This window comes from Rhinolophus sinicus, chromosome 9, assembly GCF_057876585.1.
Source record: "Rhinolophus sinicus isolate RSI-liver-muscle chromosome 9, RSI-T2T, whole genome shotgun sequence".
In the NCBI taxonomy this organism is placed as follows: domain Eukaryota; kingdom Metazoa; phylum Chordata; class Mammalia; order Chiroptera; family Rhinolophidae; genus Rhinolophus; species Rhinolophus sinicus.
This window is the reverse complement of record NC_142509.1, coordinates 17,033,400-17,052,983: the sequence shown is the minus strand read 5'-3', so window position 1 is coordinate 17,052,983 and position 19,584 is coordinate 17,033,400. Positions and strand designations below refer to the sequence as shown.

General features: G+C 39.1%; 1 protein-coding gene across 5 annotated transcripts in view; it reads right to left on the bottom strand.

Annotated features, from left to right (window-relative positions):
• Nucleotides 1-19,584, bottom strand: part of CLTCL1 (clathrin heavy chain like 1) — an 87,806-nt gene that overhangs the window by 53,353 nt on the left and 14,869 nt on the right. For all 5 annotated transcript variants that reach the window (XM_019710155.3, XM_019710157.3, XM_019710156.3 and 2 more), the window contains exons 2-4: nucleotides 14,791-14,998; nucleotides 5,532-5,800; nucleotides 793-954 (exon numbers count right to left, since the gene is read on the bottom strand). In XM_019710155.3, coding sequence (XP_019565714.3) covers nucleotides 793-954; nucleotides 5,532-5,800; nucleotides 14,791-14,998 — 639 coding nt within the window. The remainder of the gene's footprint in view (nucleotides 1-792; nucleotides 955-5,531; nucleotides 5,801-14,790; nucleotides 14,999-19,584) is intronic.

Genomic DNA, 19,584 nt, shown 5'->3' with positions numbered 1-19,584 from the left:
ATAAAAGAGACCCAAGTATGCAGTAAGAATATTTAAGATGGGGGAGTATGGCAGCCCTGTATAGATTCAGAATGCCTCTTCCTGGGGGGAAGACTTCAGGGCTAGTGACTAACCCAAAACGATGATTTCAGGAAGTGTCCTAGTAAGAGCGTACTGGGATGTGGACTCTGCTTTCAGGCAGCATTCAGGCAGTGACCACTGGTGGAACCCCAGGTGTCCCGACATCATGCACCCCAACATCTGACACCTCTGCCACAGCAGCCCTGCCAAACAGGTGCTGGACATGCCCCTGAGCCTAACATAACTCAGCTCTCTCCCAGGACACGGCCTCTCCTTTCCATAGCTCTGTTAGGGAGACCCACACCTCAGGCATGTAGGACTCACGTGCCTTAGGTGAGGATGGCATGCACTGGCCCTCTCACAGCTCTGGCTTCCATGAGACTGAGGTATGAGAACAGAAACCGTGCCTCACTTACCTTTGGCCCCAATGCTTAGCTCAGATTCTGTCAGAGGACTTTTAATGGAAAGGTACCAATTAATCAGTAGCTGACTTCAGGTGACTAACTTTATGCAAATGGTAGCTGCAAAACCACCAACATGTACAATAGGTGAGTGGTTCTAAATACAGCAAGAGCCTTCATTCATATGAAGTACCTGCAGGCCATTCCCCATACTCAATTATAAACTGGTTTTGAGATGCTGGCTAAGTGATTACCAATTACACTCACATAGACACTAACATAGACTCAGGATGCTTTTCTGGGGGAAAATACAAAGTGCAGTAGATGTTACCTTGCCCCCTGAGGGGCTGCGTACAGCAAAGCAGAAAAGGGTGGCAGGCTTGGCATTCCCCTCACTCTTGAACTCTGCAAAGGCAGCGGCATGGCCTTCTATGGGCTGTGAGACCTTCCTATCCACGGAGTAGAGCTGCATTGCCCCAGCCACACGGTTTTGCTAAGAAAAGATATTGTGCAATAAAAGGGAGAGAAAAGAGACAGACATAAACAATTGTTAAAATAAATGTTTCTGAAATGAAAGTCTCATATATATTGATACGGTTCTGCTAATGAAAAATAAGCCTATAATTTCCCGGTCAAGATGGCAGAGTAGGTAAATGCTGTGCTTACCTCCTTTCACAACTACATCAAAATTACAACTAAACTACAGAACATGCATCATTGAAGATTGCCTGAAGTCTAGCTGAACCAAAGCCCTACTACTAAGGACATATAGAAGAAGCCACCTTGAAACTGGTAGGAGGGGCAGAGATGCAGAACGGGCTGGTCTCACACATACTCGCATATGACCATTAAAAATCAGGAGGGATATCTAGGCTGTGGATGTCCTCCCAGAGGAGTGAAGGGTCCCAGCCCCATGTCAGGCTCCCCAGTCCAGGGTTCTAGTGCCCGAGAAAGAAGTTCCCATAACTTCCAGTTGTGCAAAGCAGCAGAGATTGCAGCTGAGTGAGACAAGGACAGCTGTTGTCCCAGGTGTTCCTCTTAAAGGGCCCGGGCACAGACTCACTCGCTGATGGACTCACTCGCTCTGAACTCCAGCACTAGGGCAGCAGCTCAAAAGGCACCAGGGACATACGGGGAGGAACTCAATTATCTGGCTTCAGAATGAGGGCTGGAGGGGCAGCTCTCTCCCAAACAAAGGAGTTGGTGGAAGCCACTGTTTCTTCATTGAATTTTCCCATCCCCCAGCGTGCAGATGCACATGGCCACCATACGAGTGTCTATCAACTTGGCTAGCACCATTCATTCACCCCACCCAGTGATTCCCAGAGACTCCGCCCCACCCAAATTTCGGGCATGCCCAAGTCGCTTCCAGTGGCATTTCTGGACATATGGCCTGTCTTGGCTCATGTTGCAGACTTTTCTAAAAATTTTCAAAGGTTCACAAAACTCAAACAAGCAGCATCTGGCTTCGGTGTGTCCTGTACCTCTGGCTGAGCAGCCTGAAGCTGCTCACACTAGTGGCAGCGGGACTCAGTTTATGGCTTGGCTTTTCAAGTCACCTCTAAATGCAGCACAAGTGGCGGCCATCTGAGGATCGCTTTGTGGCTCCTACCAAGTGGCCCCAGGCAGGGCACTGGCTGCAGTTGAACTTGGCCTGCAGCAGGGACCCTCCCTGGTTCAAAGCTGACCCCAGGGCTGGCATGTCCAGTGGTCAGCTTTGAACCAGGCCAGAGCATCACCTAGTCGCCTTCAAGGATGATACACCCAAAGGGCAGACTGGGCATGCACCAGAGCCTGCTAAAGCAAATCCTGTTCTGTAGGGTCAGCCCCTGCACCACAACTCCTCCACTGTAGTGACGGCCAGTATTCACAACCAATCAACCGAAGGGACAATCCCTTCCATTGATGTGCAAACAGCAACCAAGACTCAACTATAAAAGGAGAGCACACACAACCCACACATGGGACATACCTGTAGCACACAGCTCAAGTGACCAGGGAAACTATGTGACTTAAGGCCCCAGAGGACACCTACTACATAAGGCCACTCTCCAAAGACTGGGAGGCATGGCAGCCCTACCTAATACATAGAAACAAACACAGGGAGGCCGCGAAAATGGGGACAAAGAAACATATCCCAAATAAAATAGAACAAAGCTCCAGAAAAAGAACTAAACAAAATGGCGACAGGTAATCTACCAGACAGAGAGTTCAAAACACTGGTTATAAAAATTCTCAATGATCTCAGGGAGATCTTCAATAAAAAGAAACAAAAAGGAACCAGCAAGAAATAAAAAATATAATAGCTGAAATGAAGAATACATTAGATTTAGATGTCTTCAGAATTTTAAATTTTTTTTAAATTTGAAAAAATTTGGCCAGCCCCTCATTGGTTTTTATTAAATACATTTCTGCTATTTATAAATTTCAGTCTTAGTTGTGGAGGGCGCAGCTCAGCTCCAGGTCGTTGCTGTTGCTAGTTGCAGGGGGCGCAGCCCACTATCTCTTGTGGGAGTTGAACCGGCAACCTTGTGGTTGAGAGGACACTCTCCAACAAACTGAGCCATCAGGGAGGCAGCTCAGCTCAAGGTGCTGTGTTCAAATCTTAGTTGCAGGGGGTGGAGCCCACCATCCCTTGCGGGACTTGAGGAGTTGAACCAGCAACCTTGTGGTTGAGAGCCCACTGGCCCATGTGGGAATCGAACCGGCAGCCTTCAGAGTTAGGAGCATGGAGCTCTAACCGCCTGAGCCACCGGGCCCGCCCCTGTAATAATTTTTTTAAATATTTAAACATTCACCGTACTTTTTGATCATGGGTTGTAAGTACTCTAGTAAAACTGGAGCAAAAGGTTTTCAAGAAAAGTATTAGAGGCAGGCAATAAATGTGGACTGAATTAACTCCAGTCTAGTTTTATGAGTCTCAGCTTAAAGCTTTATTTCTGTCCAACCTCTCAGACATCTTCATTTCTGGGGGAACAAACACACTTCCAGAGCAGATTCAGAACAAAGATCCAGCTTCACAGAATAAATAGGGCCCTCAAAAGCAAAAAGTTTTCTGGGCAATAAAGGGAAGAGTGATAAAGACTATACTGTGAGTAATTTCCTTTTTTGATTGAGGGTCCTGTAACTTTAGAGATCTCTTTCCGAAGGCAACATAAAGGCTCAAACAAGCTTAGCTTTCTCACTGAATCTTGACAGGCTGTGAGAGAGTGCTCTTCCAGTTTCCCTGCGGGCTTCACAAAGATAGAGTGAATCAATTCCTTCTTTTCACGCTCACACTACCTTGAAAACTTACCATTATAACATCTGGCACCGAGATTTGACCTGTGTTGGTGACCCTCACAGGTTTTCTCAGCATACTTAAGACTCCTCCCCCTCACATCGCAAACATTCCCATCCTCGTTTCCATTAGCAACAACCTGAACTCTCTGCAACCTCTGCCTACCACAAAGGCCAGCAGCATTCATCCTTTCAGAGGGAAGCCAAAGGTAGACAGGAAAGAGGTGATAAGAGATGATATAGCACAGAAAATGTCCTGGGTATAAAATGATTCCTTTCATGTAAGCCTTGGCAATCAGACCCAAACAAGCTCTGTTATGGGTGATATCATTATAATGTTCTTTCATGTGTAGAAACAATAGGAATGTCCATTATCCCAATTTGATGTGAGGTTTCCTGCAAATACACTGTCACTCAAACTTACCTCTCAGCCCTGACAAATAAGAAATAACTAGGGCTAAATGGAAGCTTTGGGCCTGTCACTGAAAGGCTCTGTGACTCTTAACAAGTCCCTTCAATTACATTAAAGAATTCCCAGATCACCTGGGAAGACAAACTTGTTGGTACATTAAAGAAGCTGACGCTACTTCAACTCTCCCTCATCTACGTCCCATCCTGAGACAAATGCCATTATCATCTAACTCTCCTCTCCCAGACAGATGCAGTCCATCACCAAGTTCTAGCTATTTCACCTCTAAAATCTGAAGTCTTGCCTCTTCTCTTCCTCTCCAATGCCACTGCCTCCATCTAAATCACATACGGTTCACTTCTCCTGGGTGTTGCAGAGTGTGAGAGACTCCCAAAGTAGAGAGAAGTCCTCCTTCCATATTTGCTCATGCTTCACCTTTCTCATACATGTCTTTACTCCAGAACACACTATATGGCTTTATTCCTGTATCTGCCTGTCAACCAGCCTCCTAGCCTGCAGTCTTTGTGGTGGTCCATCCTCAACATCACTGATAGCATTATTTCTACCCCACCACACTGCTGAGAAGCAAAATGAATTGTATCATTCTCACTTTAAAATCTGCTGCAGAACTCCCATTGCCTGCAGAACAGAGCCTGCGGCTCAGTCTTGCCCCTACCTGCCTCTTATGCCTTCTACAGGTACCAGACACCCAGAAAGAGCCACTCTCTTCCATTTCCACTGCTTTGCACAGTTTCCTTCCAAAGTTTACTTTTATAGCTGGCATAATGCAATTTAGAGGCCCCCTCTATTGTGGGCCTTCTCCGACTTAAGGTATTGTTTTCAAACATTTGACAATTCTCTAAGTACTAGAATCCGGCGTCACACCTTCCCCAACAGGCTATGGAAAAACCATTCAACAGCCAGGATAAGTTAACAAAGATCTAAAGCCAAACATCCTGTAGTCCTCAACTACCTGGTGACTGGATTAGCCACCAGGAATGAAAAAAGGAAGCATGGCAGAAAATTACTGCTTTTGTTATAAAAGGACATGAGTCAGTAACATTCCATTAAAGCCCTCAGAATACGGCTCCAAAACTCCTTCCTTAGTCCTGTGGGTTCTAAGTGGCTCTACAAAATTCCTCACTTCTCAAAACTGTGTCAGAAATAGTTTCTAAAATGAGTATCAGTAACCTGATGGAATATAGCAGTTAATGGGCAGAAGTTGAATTAAAATTCTTCTATGATTAAAAGTTTGGATTTCTTTGTAACCGCTATTTCTTTCAGTCCTGGGCCTATGCCTTCTGCCTTACAACCTACACCAACTCTAACATTAGGCCTCTGTGCTCCATCAGTCCAGCCCCTGAAGGCAGCCAAAAGCTTACCTGAGCTGAGATGCCAATGAGGAGCAGCCACTTCTGGTTCTCATCAGTTCGGTACTGGATCATCTGGCACCCTGCCAGACTGGCATGTCGCTCAAACATCTTCACGGGTTGGGAGTCACCTTCCATGCTCCAGTGGTAGACGGTGGTCTCAGTTACCAGAGCAACAGTATTCACAGAGACCCATTTCCAGAAAATCACCTCTTCTGCCATCGTATGAGATTTCATTTTACTCTTCATTTCAATATTAAAGATTTGAAGCGTCTTCCCAGCTAGTATTTGATGTGATGAAGATTAGAGAAAGATAAATTTAAAAGCTGCAAGACAAATTCTTACCCTCTTAATTCTGAATCCTTTTAATATGACTTTGAATTTTACTACTTATAGCTAATCTGATCAAAAGGGGGAAAATGCTGCCTGAGTAGTAATTAACCACACTTTGATGTCTGAATATAGAGAAGAGCTTCCTATGCATTAGGTCCTTCTTTAGAAGAACGTAAAAGTATGTGAGTGTTTATAGGCTATATGAATAAAATCAGAATTTAGTTCTATTGAAGCAATTATCAAGAGAATCAGTTTTAGATTGATTTCTTCCAGTTTTAAAATACTTTTCTGCTTTGTGAGGTGTGTAAATGTCTAACTATTACACTGTCTTGTACACCTGAAACGAATAAAAGAAATAAAAAAAAATTTCTGGATAAGTCAGCAAAAACATAAGACATTCTTCCACTATTTGGTGTCTCCAACTTTCAGAAAAGAATACAACCATCCCTCCAAATTAAACTAACTTCTTCACATAACAGGGTTATTTTGTCTAAAGTTCTAGATCAATGCTGTCAAATAGAATTTTCTACAACGCTGGAAATGGTCTGTATTTGCACTGCTCATTACAGTAGACACTAGCTACATGTGGCTTTTAAGCATTTGAAATGTATCCATTAAGATACATTTCAGGAATTGAATTTGTACTTTTATTTAACTTTATTTAAACAGCCTCATGTGGCTAGTGCCTAGTAGACAAAAGGCTTTGACATTAATCATCTAGGAAGAAACTCATATTGTTTTCACCTTTGATAAAAAGCTGAGTTCTGATCTTGGCATCTATACAAACCTTAGAGCTAAAGTGAAATACAGCTTCCCCCTAAGATCAGGACCAACGCAAGGATTATTTCTCTGACCACTTCTATTTGGTATTGTACTGGATATCCTAGCCAATGCAATAAGGCAAGAAAAGTAAAAGGCATAAAGACCAAAAAGAGAAGTAAAACTGTCTTTATTGGTTGGCCGGATAGCTCAGTTGGTTAGAGAGCAGTGTTCTTAACAACAAGGTTGCCGGTTTGATCCCCACATGGGCCACTGTGAGCTGTGCCCTCCACAACTAGATTGAAAAACAACGACTTGACTTGGAGCTGAGCTTCGCCTCCCACAACTAGATTGAAAAACGACTTGATTGGAGCTGAGCTTCGCCACCCTATAACTAGACTGAAAACAACGACTTGACATGGAACTGATGGGTTCTGGGAAAACACACTGTTTCCCAATAGTCCCCAATAAAAATTTAAAAAAAAATGTGTTGTTAACCAATGTTACTGTTCCAATAAATTCATTTCACCTCACAATTTCTTTTATTTATAAAAACTTCTACAATAGCCTTCCTAAAGTTTTATTAGAAACATTCATTCTATACTGTGGGGAGCCATGGTTACAGGAAACTCTGAGCTTTACAGAATGGCTCGGTTTATGCTACCTGTTTCCTCCCCCTGAGGCAATTGTCTCTGCCTGCACCTGGGGGGAGCTTAAGCTTGTAAGCTGCTCAGGTATGTGGTGGGAACGGCCAGTTCCCGGACACAGAAGGCTGATGCCTATCAGGGCAATTGATAAGATAATTACTTTTGGGAGTTTCAGTGAATTTTGTGTCTCCTATGTAAAAGTTAAAGAATTTACAGTTGCTAAGATAATGCATACTTTCGTTGCTAAGTTGCACGTACTCAAACTGCATATATAGGTGCAGTAAAATAAACTCAGTGACTTCAGCATCACTGGAGTCCGCGATCGCCATCATCATATGTGAGAGTGTCTTTTATTCATTCCCACTCCCCCATTCGGGAACCGATTGACTTGTGGCAACTGGCCCGTCACACTATACATATCTATGAAAACACACACTATGTGAAAGGCAGTATGCCAGGAATTGTGGATAGAACAATGTGTAAGATACAGTTGTATCTTTGAGGATTTTAATCTAGAGAGGGAGAGACAATGATACATTATGATAAACACTAAAACAGAGTTATTTCAAAGTGATGTAAGGGTATTAAAAAGGAAATATCTAAGTCCCACAGGCAAACTAACCTGCGTTGATTTTTAGAAGGACATGTGCTACCTTTTACCCTCACCTGCAATCCCTGTATATGCCTTTGCCCACCTGAGAGTTATGTCAGAATTGTCCAAAGCCAACCTTCCCCACTGCCAGAATGTCTCTAACATCCTCCCTACTGCTGCAACAAGGCAAGAAAAGTAAAGATTCATCAGAATCTTGGAGGTAGTGGTGGAGTAGATTCCAGGCACACATAAAATTTAAAAAATATAAAAGGAGCTTCCAAATCTTTTCTCTTTCTTTAACAACAGAAGTTAATCTTGTTTTTCTTTTTAAAAATAATAGTCTTGGTATATTGCCAGGTGCATCTAGTGGGGTCCTGTGGCATAGAATAGGCGGTGGGAAAGGAGAGAAGATGATGCAAGATCAGAGAATTTCTGTGGGAATAGTTTCAGACATTTTTCTTTTTAAATTATTTTCATTATTATTTTTAAATTAAATTTAATGGCGTGACATTGGTTAAATTAATTATACAGGTTTCAAGTTTCGATTCGATAATACATCATCTGTATATTGCACTGTGTTTACCATGCAAAGTCAAATCTCCTTCTGTAATCATATATTTGACCCACCCTGTACTCTTCTCTACCTCCCCCCTCTCCTCTCTCCCTCTGGTAACCACTAAATTGTTATCTGTGTCTATGAGTTTTTGCTTGTACGTCTTGTTTGTTTGTTGCTTTCAATTTTATATCCTACATGAGTGAAATCATATGGTTCTTGACTTTTTCTGTCTGACTTATTTCGCTTAGCATGATAATCTCAAGATCAATCCATTTTGTCACAAATGGCAGTATTTAATCTTTTCTTATGGCCGAGTAACAGTCCATTGCATATATATACCACATCTTCTTTATCCAATCATCTACTGAAGGACACTTTGGTTGTTTCCATGTTTTGGCCACCATGAATAATGCTGCAATGAACATAGGGGTATATATATCTTTACGAATAAATGTTTTCAGATAATTTTTTTTTGGTAGATAACCAGAAGAGGGATTGCTGGGTCATATGGTAATTCTATTCTTAATTTTTTGAGGCACTTCCATACTGTTTTCCATAGTGGCTGTCCAATTTACATTCCCACCAACAGTGTATAAGGGTTCCTTTTTCTCCACAACCTCTCCAACATTTGCTATTACCTTGTTGATAATAGCCATTCTAATAGGTGTGAGGTGGTATCTCGTTGTTTTGATTTGCATTTCCCTAATAGCTAATGAAGTTAAGCACCTTTTCATATATCTGTTGACTGTTTGTTTGTCTTCTTGGGAGAAGTACCTGTTCAGGTTCTCTGCCCATTTTTCAATTGGGCTGTTTATTTTTGTTGTTGTTGAGTTGTATGAGTTCTTTATATATTTTGAGTATTAGCCCTTTATCGGAGGTTTTGTTTGCAAATACCTTCTCCCATTTGGTTGGTTGCCTCTTTGTTTTGCCAAAGGTTTCTTTTGCTTTGCCGAAGATTTTTACCAGCATCACGCTCGAACCAACTGAGCTAACCGGCCACCCCTTGCATAAGATTTTTGGTTTGATATAGTCCCATTCATTTATTTTTGCTTTTATTTCCCTTGCCTTTGAGATCAAATTCATAAAAACCTCTCTAAGATCAAGTTCCATAAGTTTAGTACCTATATTTTCTTCTACGCAATTTATTGTTTCAGGTCTTATATGTACGTCTTTGATCTATTTTGAGTCAATTTGTGTGTATGGTGACAAACAGCAGTCTAGTTTCATTCTTTTGCACGTGGCTTTCCAATTTTCTCAGCACCATTTACTGAAGAGGCTGTCTTTTTTTCACTGTATGCATTTGGCTCCATTGTCGAAAACTGTTTGCCCACATATATGTGGGCTTATTTCTAGGCTTCTCAATTCTGTCCATTGGTCTGTGTGTCTGTTTTTTTCTGCCAATACCATGCTGTTTTGATTATTGTCACGTTGTAGAATAATTTGAAGTCAGGGAGTGTGATACCTCTGGCTTTGTTCTTTTTTCCTCTGGATTGCTTTGACTATGTGGGGTCTTTTGTGATTCCATACAAAAAAATCTGATGATTTTTTTGGTTCTATTTCTTTAAAAAATGCCTATGGGATTTTGATTCCAGGGGATTGCATTAAATCTGTATATTGCTTTGGGTAATATGCCCTTTTTAATTCTGTTGATTCTTCCAATCCCTGAACACAGAATATCTTTCCATTTCTTTGTGTCTTCAATTTCTTTTAATAATGTCTTGTAGTTTTCAGTGTATATGTCCTTAACATCCTTTGGTACGTTTATTCCTAGGTATTTTACTCTTTTTGTTGCAAAAGGAATTTTTTTCGGTTCTTTTTCTGAAATGCCATTATTAATATATAGGAACACAATGGATTTTTGTACATTGATTTTGTACCCTGCAAGTTTACTGTATTTGTTTATTTTTCTAATAGTTCTTTGGTGGAGCCTTTAGGGTTTTCTATATAAAGAATCATGTCATCTGCAAAAAGTGACAATTTGACTTCTTCATTTCCAATTTGGATGACTTTTACTTCTTTCTATTGACTGATTGCTCTGGCGAGGACTTCCAACACTATGTTGAATAACAGTGGTGAGAAGGGCATCCTTGTCGTGTTTCTGATCTTAGAAGAAAAGCTTTTTAGCTGAGGCTGGGGGTTTGTCACATATGGCCTTTATTATGTTGAGGTACTTTCCTTCTATACCCATTTTAATAAGTGTTTTAATCATAAATGAATGCTGTATCTTGTCAATTGCTTTTTCTGCATCTATTTATATGATCATATGAATTTTACCCTTTACTTTGTTTATGTGGTATATCACATTGATTGCTTTGTGTATGTTGAACCATCCTTGTGCTCCTGGAATGAACCCCACTTGATCGTGATGTATAATCTTTTTAATGTATTCAATTTGCTAGTAGTTTGTTTAGGGTTTCTGCATCTGTATTTATCAGAGATAGTGGTGTGTAGTTTTCTTTTTTGTTATCCTTACCAGATTTTGGTATTAGGGTAATGTGGCCTCATAAAATGAGTTGGGAAGTACTGCCTCTACTTCAATTTTTTGGAAGGGTTTGAGAGGACAGGTATTAAGTCATCTTTGAATGATTGGTATAATTCCCTAGTGAAGCCATCTGGTCCTGGACTTTTATTTTTTGGGAGGTTTTTGATGATTATTTCAATTTCCTTACTATTGATTGGTCCATTTAGATTTGCCAGTTCTTCGTGATTCAGTCTATGAAGGTTATACATTTCTAAGAACTTGTACATTTCTGCCTTAAGAAACTAGAAAAATAAGAGCATACCAAACCCAAAGCAACAAAAACATATCAATCGAGTCGAGCAAAAACCAAGGAAAATAACAGAAAAATAATAGAGAAAAATAAATGAAACAAAAAGTTGGCTTTTTGAAACAATCAAGGAAATTTACAAACCTTAATTAGACTGATCACAAATAAAAGAGAAGATACAAATTACCAAAATCAGGACTGGAAACGAGGAAATCACTGGTGACCTTAAAGAAGTTAAAAGGCTTATGGGTGAATATTATGAACAATTTTATACAAACATGTTAGAAGACTTATATGACTGGGATAAAGTCCTAGAAAGGTAAATTACCGAAACTGACACAACAAGAAACAGAAATTATGAAGATTCGTAGCATGTAAAGATGTTGAATTCGTTAATTCAAAATCTTCCCACAAAGAAAAGTCCAAGCCCAGGAGGCTTTCACTGTTGAATTCTATGAAATACATAAAGAAGATAGAAATAAAAAATATTTCACAGACTCTTTCAGAAAATAGAAGACCACTTCCCACCTCATTCTATTAATATTCTATTAATCTACTTACAAAGTCAGACAAACACATCACGAGAAAGAAACCATATCATAAAAATTAGACAACTTCTTTAAATATTAGTGAACTAAATCCAACAACATAGAAAAACAATTATACTCATGTCCAAGAAGGATTCATCCCAGAAATGTAAGCTTAGTTTCATACCCAAAAATCCGTTCATGCAATGTATTATGTTTAAAAAGACAAAAACCATGTGGTAGTCTCAATAAATGCAGAAAAAGCATTTGACAAAATCCAACACCTTTTCATGATAAAAATTCTAAACAAAATAGAAATATAAGGGAACTTACTCAACTTAATAATTCATCTACCCCAAACCCACAGCTAACATCCCATTCAATGGTGAAGGATGAAATTCTTTCCCTTAAGATCAGAAACAAGTCAAGATGTCCATTCTGGCCACTTCTACTCAACAACTTACTGGATATTCTATCCAATGCAATGTTGAAGCAAACAGAATACAGATTAGAAAAAATGTAAAACTGTGTATATGCAGATATCCATGACATACAGTATATAAAAAATCCACGAAAAAGTCTAAGAACTAATAAGTTTAGCAAGTGTATAGGATACAAATATATAAAAACCAATTATATTTCTATATACTGGCAACAAACAATCCAAAAATGAAATCAGTAAAACAATTCTGTACATAATAGTATCAAAATATAATAAAAGACTTGGGAATAAATTTAACAAAAGAAGTTCAGGACTTGTACATTGAAAGTATAAAACATCACAGAAACAAATTAAAGAATTTCACAAATGGAAAGACATTCCATGTTGAATAACTAGAAGACTCAATAATGGCAAGATGGAAATTCTTACCAAATTGATTGATAAATTCAATACAATCCCTACCAAAATTCCAAAAGTCTTTTTGTAGAAATTGACAAATTGATCCTAAAATGTATGTGGAAATTTAAATGACGTAGTTTAAAATAGTTTCAAAAGAAAGAGAGAGGAGAGAGGGAGGAATAAAAAGAGAGAGACAAAGAGAGAAATAAAGCAAGAAAACGATAAAGAGAGAAAGCGAGAAAAAACCTTCTGCCCTTTCCTCACATCATACACAAAAATTAATTCAAAATGGACCACAGACCTAAATGTGAGAATTAAAACTATAAAACCACTGGAAGAAAATATAGAAAATTAGCATGACCTTGGGTTAGGCTAAGTGCTCTTATATAGGACTCCAGAAGTATGATCCATTAAAGAACAAAATTGACAAATTGGACTTAATCAAAATTAATTTTTTTTTGCCCTTCAAAAGATACCATTAGGAAAATAAAAAGACAAGCTACTAACTGGGAGAAAAAATATGTAAATCACATAACTGATAAATGATTTATATCCAGAATATATAAAGAACTCTTAAAATTCCATAATAAGACAAATAAGCCAATTAAGAAATGAACAACAAATTTAAATAGACACGTCTCCAAAAAGATATATGAATGGCTAATAAGTAAATGCAAAGATACCTAACCCAGATCTAGACCATTAGGCATTAGAGAAATACAATTAAAATCACAATGAGATACTAGTATATAACCACTGGAATTGCTATAATAATATCAAGTGTTGACAACATTAAGCGGAGGTGGAAAAACCAGAATCCTTAAACATCAGTGGTGGGAATGTAAAATGGTACAACCACTTTGGAAAATAGTTTGGTAGTGTCCTAAAAAGTTAAACAGATTTACCATATGATCCAGCAATTCCACTCCTAGATATTTACTCCCCCAAAATGAAAATACATATTCACACAAACGCTTATATAGGCAAGAGTTCATAGCAGCATTACTTATAATAGCCAAAAACTGGAACCAATCCAAATGTCCATCAACTGGTGAATGGAGAAACAAAATGTGATAGTCATAGAGCCATACAATGGAATATTACTCAACAATAAAAAGGAATTAAAAAACAAACAAAAAAACAATAAAAAGGAACTAACTACTGATACAAGCTACAATGTGGATGAACCTCAAACACTATGCTACGTGAAAGAATTCAATAGTAAAGGACTATATATTGTATGATTCCGTTTATTTGAAATGTCCAGAAAAAGCAAATCTATAGAGGTCAAAAGAATATTAGTAGCTGTCTAGGGCTAGTGGTGGGAGTGGGGGCATGACTGCAAACAGGAATAAAGGAACTTTTTGGGGTAGTAGAAATATTCTAAAACCAGAGAGCATGGTGATGGTTTCACAACTCGATAAATTTACTAAAAATCATTGAACTGTATACTTAGAAGGGTGGATTTTATGGCATGTAAATTTTCCTGAATAAAGTAGTAAAGAAAGAAAAAAAGACTGAACCAGAAGTTGAACTATAGGATGGGGTACCTTTTAGTTTCAAACAGCCTGGGGTCACAGAGGAAATTTCCTCTAGCTTGAAAATTGTCAAGTTGTCCTTAGATTGGTTAAAAATAACTTGTTTTACATGATGCACTAAATACTTAGCCTCACAAAAATAAAAAACTGAAAAAAAGGACCAATCTCCTGAGGCAATCAACCTCAGGTCAGATTCAAATCTGCAAGGTGAACAGTATGTCACCACAAGGGGGCGCCATCCCACCACCTCTCCCTTCCCCACCTGAGCCAAGAACAGCTAGGCTGGCACTGCATTAGCCTACACTCAATCTATCTCTAAAAATAAAGGGGAAAAGATAATGTTTGTAAAAGAAACACACATGACTACTCAAAGGGCAACGTTTCACAATAAAAATAGGAATATCATACTTGGGCCAGTAATGCAAGCAGTCAGCAAACTTTTTCTGTAAAAGGACATATAAGATCTCTGTCACATTATTTGCTTGTTCTGTTTTTATGACTCTTTAAAAATATAAAAACCATCCTTAGATGCTAGAGTTATATAAAAACAGGCAGTTTGCTGGTCCCTCAGAGAATTAATTTTAGCTTTTGCTAAAATGTTTGGAATTAAGTTTAATAATATTGATACTTTTCTGTAAGTTTACTGACACTTGTCCAATATTTAAAGTAAAAAGCATGTAAAGTGATTTGAAATTCCTTTCTAAAATTACCTTTCAGAGCTATCACTTTAGAGGCTGGGTTCATGATCGCGCTTTCTGCGGAGATGGGCCGTCTGATCGGCGCCATTGGATTGCTCAGGTCAATAATCACGACCTGCACCTGCTCGCCAACTTTCTCTCGGACACAGATAAACTTGTCAGATTCCATGGTCAGTGTGCTGAATCCAATGTTGGCTGGATTAATTCCCAGGTTTTGGAGCTAAACAGAAAAGAAACATTTGATTACAGTAAGTTTTTCCTCTCAGAAATAGATTAGATCTAACCCATTATTTAGCTAAGTCTAGCAGAAAAAGGAGAAAAATTTAAACAAGTTTAGAAAAGAAGTTAACATTAAGTGAATATTCAAGGCAGTTGCTGACTTGCCTTTCTGTATTTTTAACAGGTACAGACAATGCATCCACAGTGGGCTGTGAGTCAGTTCCCAAGGAGTTCACAATCCCTCAGGGCTGATAAACTCTTATCACAAAAATAAAGATAATACCAGAGAGAAGTAAGGATGCCATGAGTGACACAGGCAGGAAGAGACCAGCTGGGAGGGGGTGGCAGATCCTACAAAAGAACACCTCACAGATAAGCCAACAGCTGAGAAACGCCTCGGCAAGAAGGAGGTCTTGGAGGGTGAAGGTGGGGACAAAGTGGGGAAACAAGGAAACACAAAACTGGCTTCTCCAAAAACAGGCAATAACAAAGAACTAGACAAGAGTTTTTGAAATATTTCCTTACACATCATAAAGTTTGTCTAAATATGATATAAATGAATTTCTAAGTCAGTTTGAATACTTCTTGGCAAGTCCAAGGTTAATAAAAAGTCAACAGGTCTGATATATCTTTGTATGGATTGCTTCTGCTTGTGTAATCTGAAATCAGGCGCCTTTCTCCAAAGCCCATTTTGTACATAGTACCTGGCTTCAATAAAGACCTATTAATGAGGTAAGCTTCAATGAAAAACTCTGGGAAAACACACACTCAAGAAATTTATATCACCTCTATGAGGAACCATGTTTATTTCTACAAAATTCCCCTACAACAGCCTACCTACAAGGTACCTTTATTTCTAAACATTATTTTGCTCAGTCCAAAACCAACTGCATTGAGTTGAACCTTTAACATCTGTTACCTTGTATAGGTTTACACCTGCAACAGAGATCAGAGACCACTTGTTAAAAATAACCAATTCTCTTTGGAAGGAGCGTAAATGAGGCCGTTAGTATAATTCATTCTGCTAGTATAATTCTTTATTCTATTGTTTTTTCCCTCATTCTAGACATGAACTCTTCAAAAGTGGGGATTGTATCTTATTTGTCTTTTGTAGTACAGAGTCTGGCACATATTGGATATTCCAGTGGCTGAGTGGAACAGGCTGCAGGATAATAAATAGATCACCTATCTGATTATGCTAGGCACAATTTACACTTGTACAAAACAAGGCTTTTAGGTTAAGAAATCTTTCCAGGGCCGGCCCGGTGGCTCAGGCGGTTAGAGCTCCGTGCTCCTAACTCCGAAGGCTGCCAGTTCAATTCCCACATGGGCCAGTGGGCTCTCAACCACAAGGTTGCCAGTTCAATTCCTTGAGTCCCGCAAGGGATGGTGGGCTCTGCCCCCTGCAACTAAAATTGAACATGGCACCTTGAGCTGAGCTGCTGCTGAGCTCCCAGATGGCTCAGTTGGTTGGAGCGCGTCCTCTCAACCACAAGGTTGCCGGTTCGACTCCCGCAAGGGATGGTGGGCTGTGCCCCCTGCAACTAGCAACGGCAACTGGACCTGGAGCTGAGCTGCACCCTCCACAACTAAGACTGAAAGAACAACAACTTGAAGCTGAACGGCACTCTCCACAACTAAGATTGAAAGGACAACAACTTGACTTGGAGAAAAGTCCTGAAAGTGCACACTGTTCCCCAATAAAATCCTGTTCCCCTTCCCCAATAAAATCTTAAAAAAAATAAAAAAGAAAGAAATCTTTCCAAAGCCACAAAGCTCATTAATGATGGAGCTAGTGTGAATGAGCCTGAGCACTGAACTATGATACTGAGTTGTTTGAAATTCGTATTTCATTTTAACACAGAAGGGATGAAGAAGTGGTAATTACCTTCCCAAGTAAGTCCACCAAAACAAACCAAAACATACATAACAGCAACAAAGCAAAACACTACTTCATAATTGTAGTGAAAGCATTAAAAAACGAAAACAAAAACCTACCCGTTAATAATGCCATTAACACAAGAAAAGTCCCTTCTCATTCCAGCCTCGGTTACAGGACAGAAAATAACGCTAACAGCGGGCAGTGCTCAGAGGGGCACACGTGCCAGTGTCTCCGGCCATGGCCAGGGCAGGCCAGGCTCTCCCGCGCTGGAGTACTACTCCAGGGACTTGCCAGAGGGAAACTCTGACCCTAGAGTATTAAGTAAAGGAAGGTACCTCCTGTAGGAGATAAGAACTTCTGCATAAAAAAGTAATTTCGGCTGAAATTAGGTCAAAAAGAAGTCTTCTCCCTTCTAAAGGAATATCCAACCATTAGGCCTTCAACCTTCAATTTATATTAATTGTACCCCAGAGACACAAACAATGAGCTTTAGAGACTTCTTCCACAAAGAAGTCAAAAGCAGTAGGCCAGATGCTGATATGACAGAAAGGACGTTTCTGCTCAAGAACGTGGCATTCCCCACCCAGTTCTTTGGGTGCATCCCCCGAGTTCTACTGTTCTTTTCAGTTACTCTGAAGAGGTCATCTTTATTCGCAATTCTGAAAAACACAATTTTATAATTTTTATACTTTTCCAAGTTTGGAAGACTACATACCAGACTTACCATTGGTTCTTTCTAGGGCATGGGAACACCTCCACTTTTCACTGCTTATGTGAGACCATCTATGTTGTCTGAATAAATACATGATTATTTGTAATTCTCTTGTAATTTGTAAGACACACAAAAAATAATATTCTTTCTAGTGGATTTAGCTACTTATCAATGAAAAAGTTGAACCTTTTGGTCAAGATTAAGGGAGGATAGAGAGTATTTAATGGGGACAGAGTTTCAGTTTGGGAAGATGAAAGAGTTCTGTAGATGGTGATGATTGCACAGAAATGTAAATGTACTTAAGGCCATTGAACTGTTGTACGCTTAGAAAGGGCTAAAATGGCAAATTTTATATTTGGTATATTTTACCACACCAAAAAATAAATAAATTAAGGGAAGATTTAAAAAGTTAATTACATATACACTGGCTGTGATGAGGTTGGGCTAAAGACTAAAATCAATCACGCACAATCAGGGAAAATACATTCAACCACCGGGCATTTTAAACACGCTGAGCTTTTTATAACAAGTCTTCATTTTCTATAAACACCCTGCCTGTTTGTCACCCCAACATCCCTTTCTCCATCACAAAGAACATCCACATACTTGTATATTATTGTTAATTGGGCAGAAATGACTCAATATGAATTTTTAAAATTAAAATAACAAATTAAGTGAAGAATCTAGCTAGAAAAAGCACAAACTGATTTTCTTTCAACAAATAAATATCAAGTGCCCACTATGTGCTAGGTTTTTGGCCTAATGGACAATAAGGCAGACAAGGTTCTGCCCAGCTCATCTTCTAGGAAAGGAAACCAACAAGCTTATTATAAACTGAGATCATTGCTACGACAAAACAAATATAGTGAAGTAAGAGTCCCAGGGGAACAAAGCTATTGTAGATATAATAAAAGGACGTGAAGGAGTCTAAACCATTTCTCATATTCAGGGTGATAATTTATAATACATTTAACATATGGATTATAACCTTCCTGGTAGTATCCTTTTTCTTCTCCACAAAGTTTGCTCTGCTTGTATTTATGCCAATGTTTCAGAATTATCAGAAAGCCACCTGAAGTAACAGGTTAAATAAATGCAGTAATGTAGTAATTGAAAGCTCAGACTTTTTCAAAGCGAGTAATTTTTATCCATTCATTTCATAAATAAGTACTGGACACATCCTACCCACTATCCACTGAGCTCGAACCATCAGAATAGTAAGATATATACGTAGTCACACCTTCCAGCGCACCCAGAGCATATGAAGTTGCTGACAGATGAGACATGTGACTAGGGGACAAGGACAAGTTACACTGTCGGGGGGCAGGGAGAACAGGTAGAAGAAAGTGTTCAGGAGACCTACAGTCTTCCTGCTTATTATGGAATATTACAGGCACGTAGTAACACTTGAAGAGCGTCCTCACACTTGAGCATCGAACACCCAACTTTGCCAAATCTTTACATTTTGCTAACTTACTTGAACTTTATTATAAATAAAACATTACAGATAATGAAAAGACAACAAAAAATCATTCTCATTAATAAAGAAATGCCAATTAAAATAAGCACACACAATCATTTTTCTCTCATCAACTTGGGGAAAATGTTTTTAATGGATTAATAGCTAATGATGGCACAGTGTGGGCAATGGGTATCCATACGGAGTTGAAGAGAGTATTTCGTAAGCCATACAGTATCAACTTTAAATAGCCTAGAACCCAGACATTTAACTTATACCCTACAAAAATACACCCTAGCATGAGTGCATAAAGATTTCACCCACTTTAGCAGAAAATGGCTTATGACTAAGATATTCTCTGCAGCTTCACCAATAATTGGAATACTTTGTAACTAATTAAAACAGTGAATCTGATGAATATGTAGTGACTTGGAAAGAGGTCTACTACACGGTAGATTAAAAAAAAAAAAGATGCAGAGTCTACAGGATCCCTACAGCCCATAAAGCCTAAAACATCTCTTATCTGGATTTGCT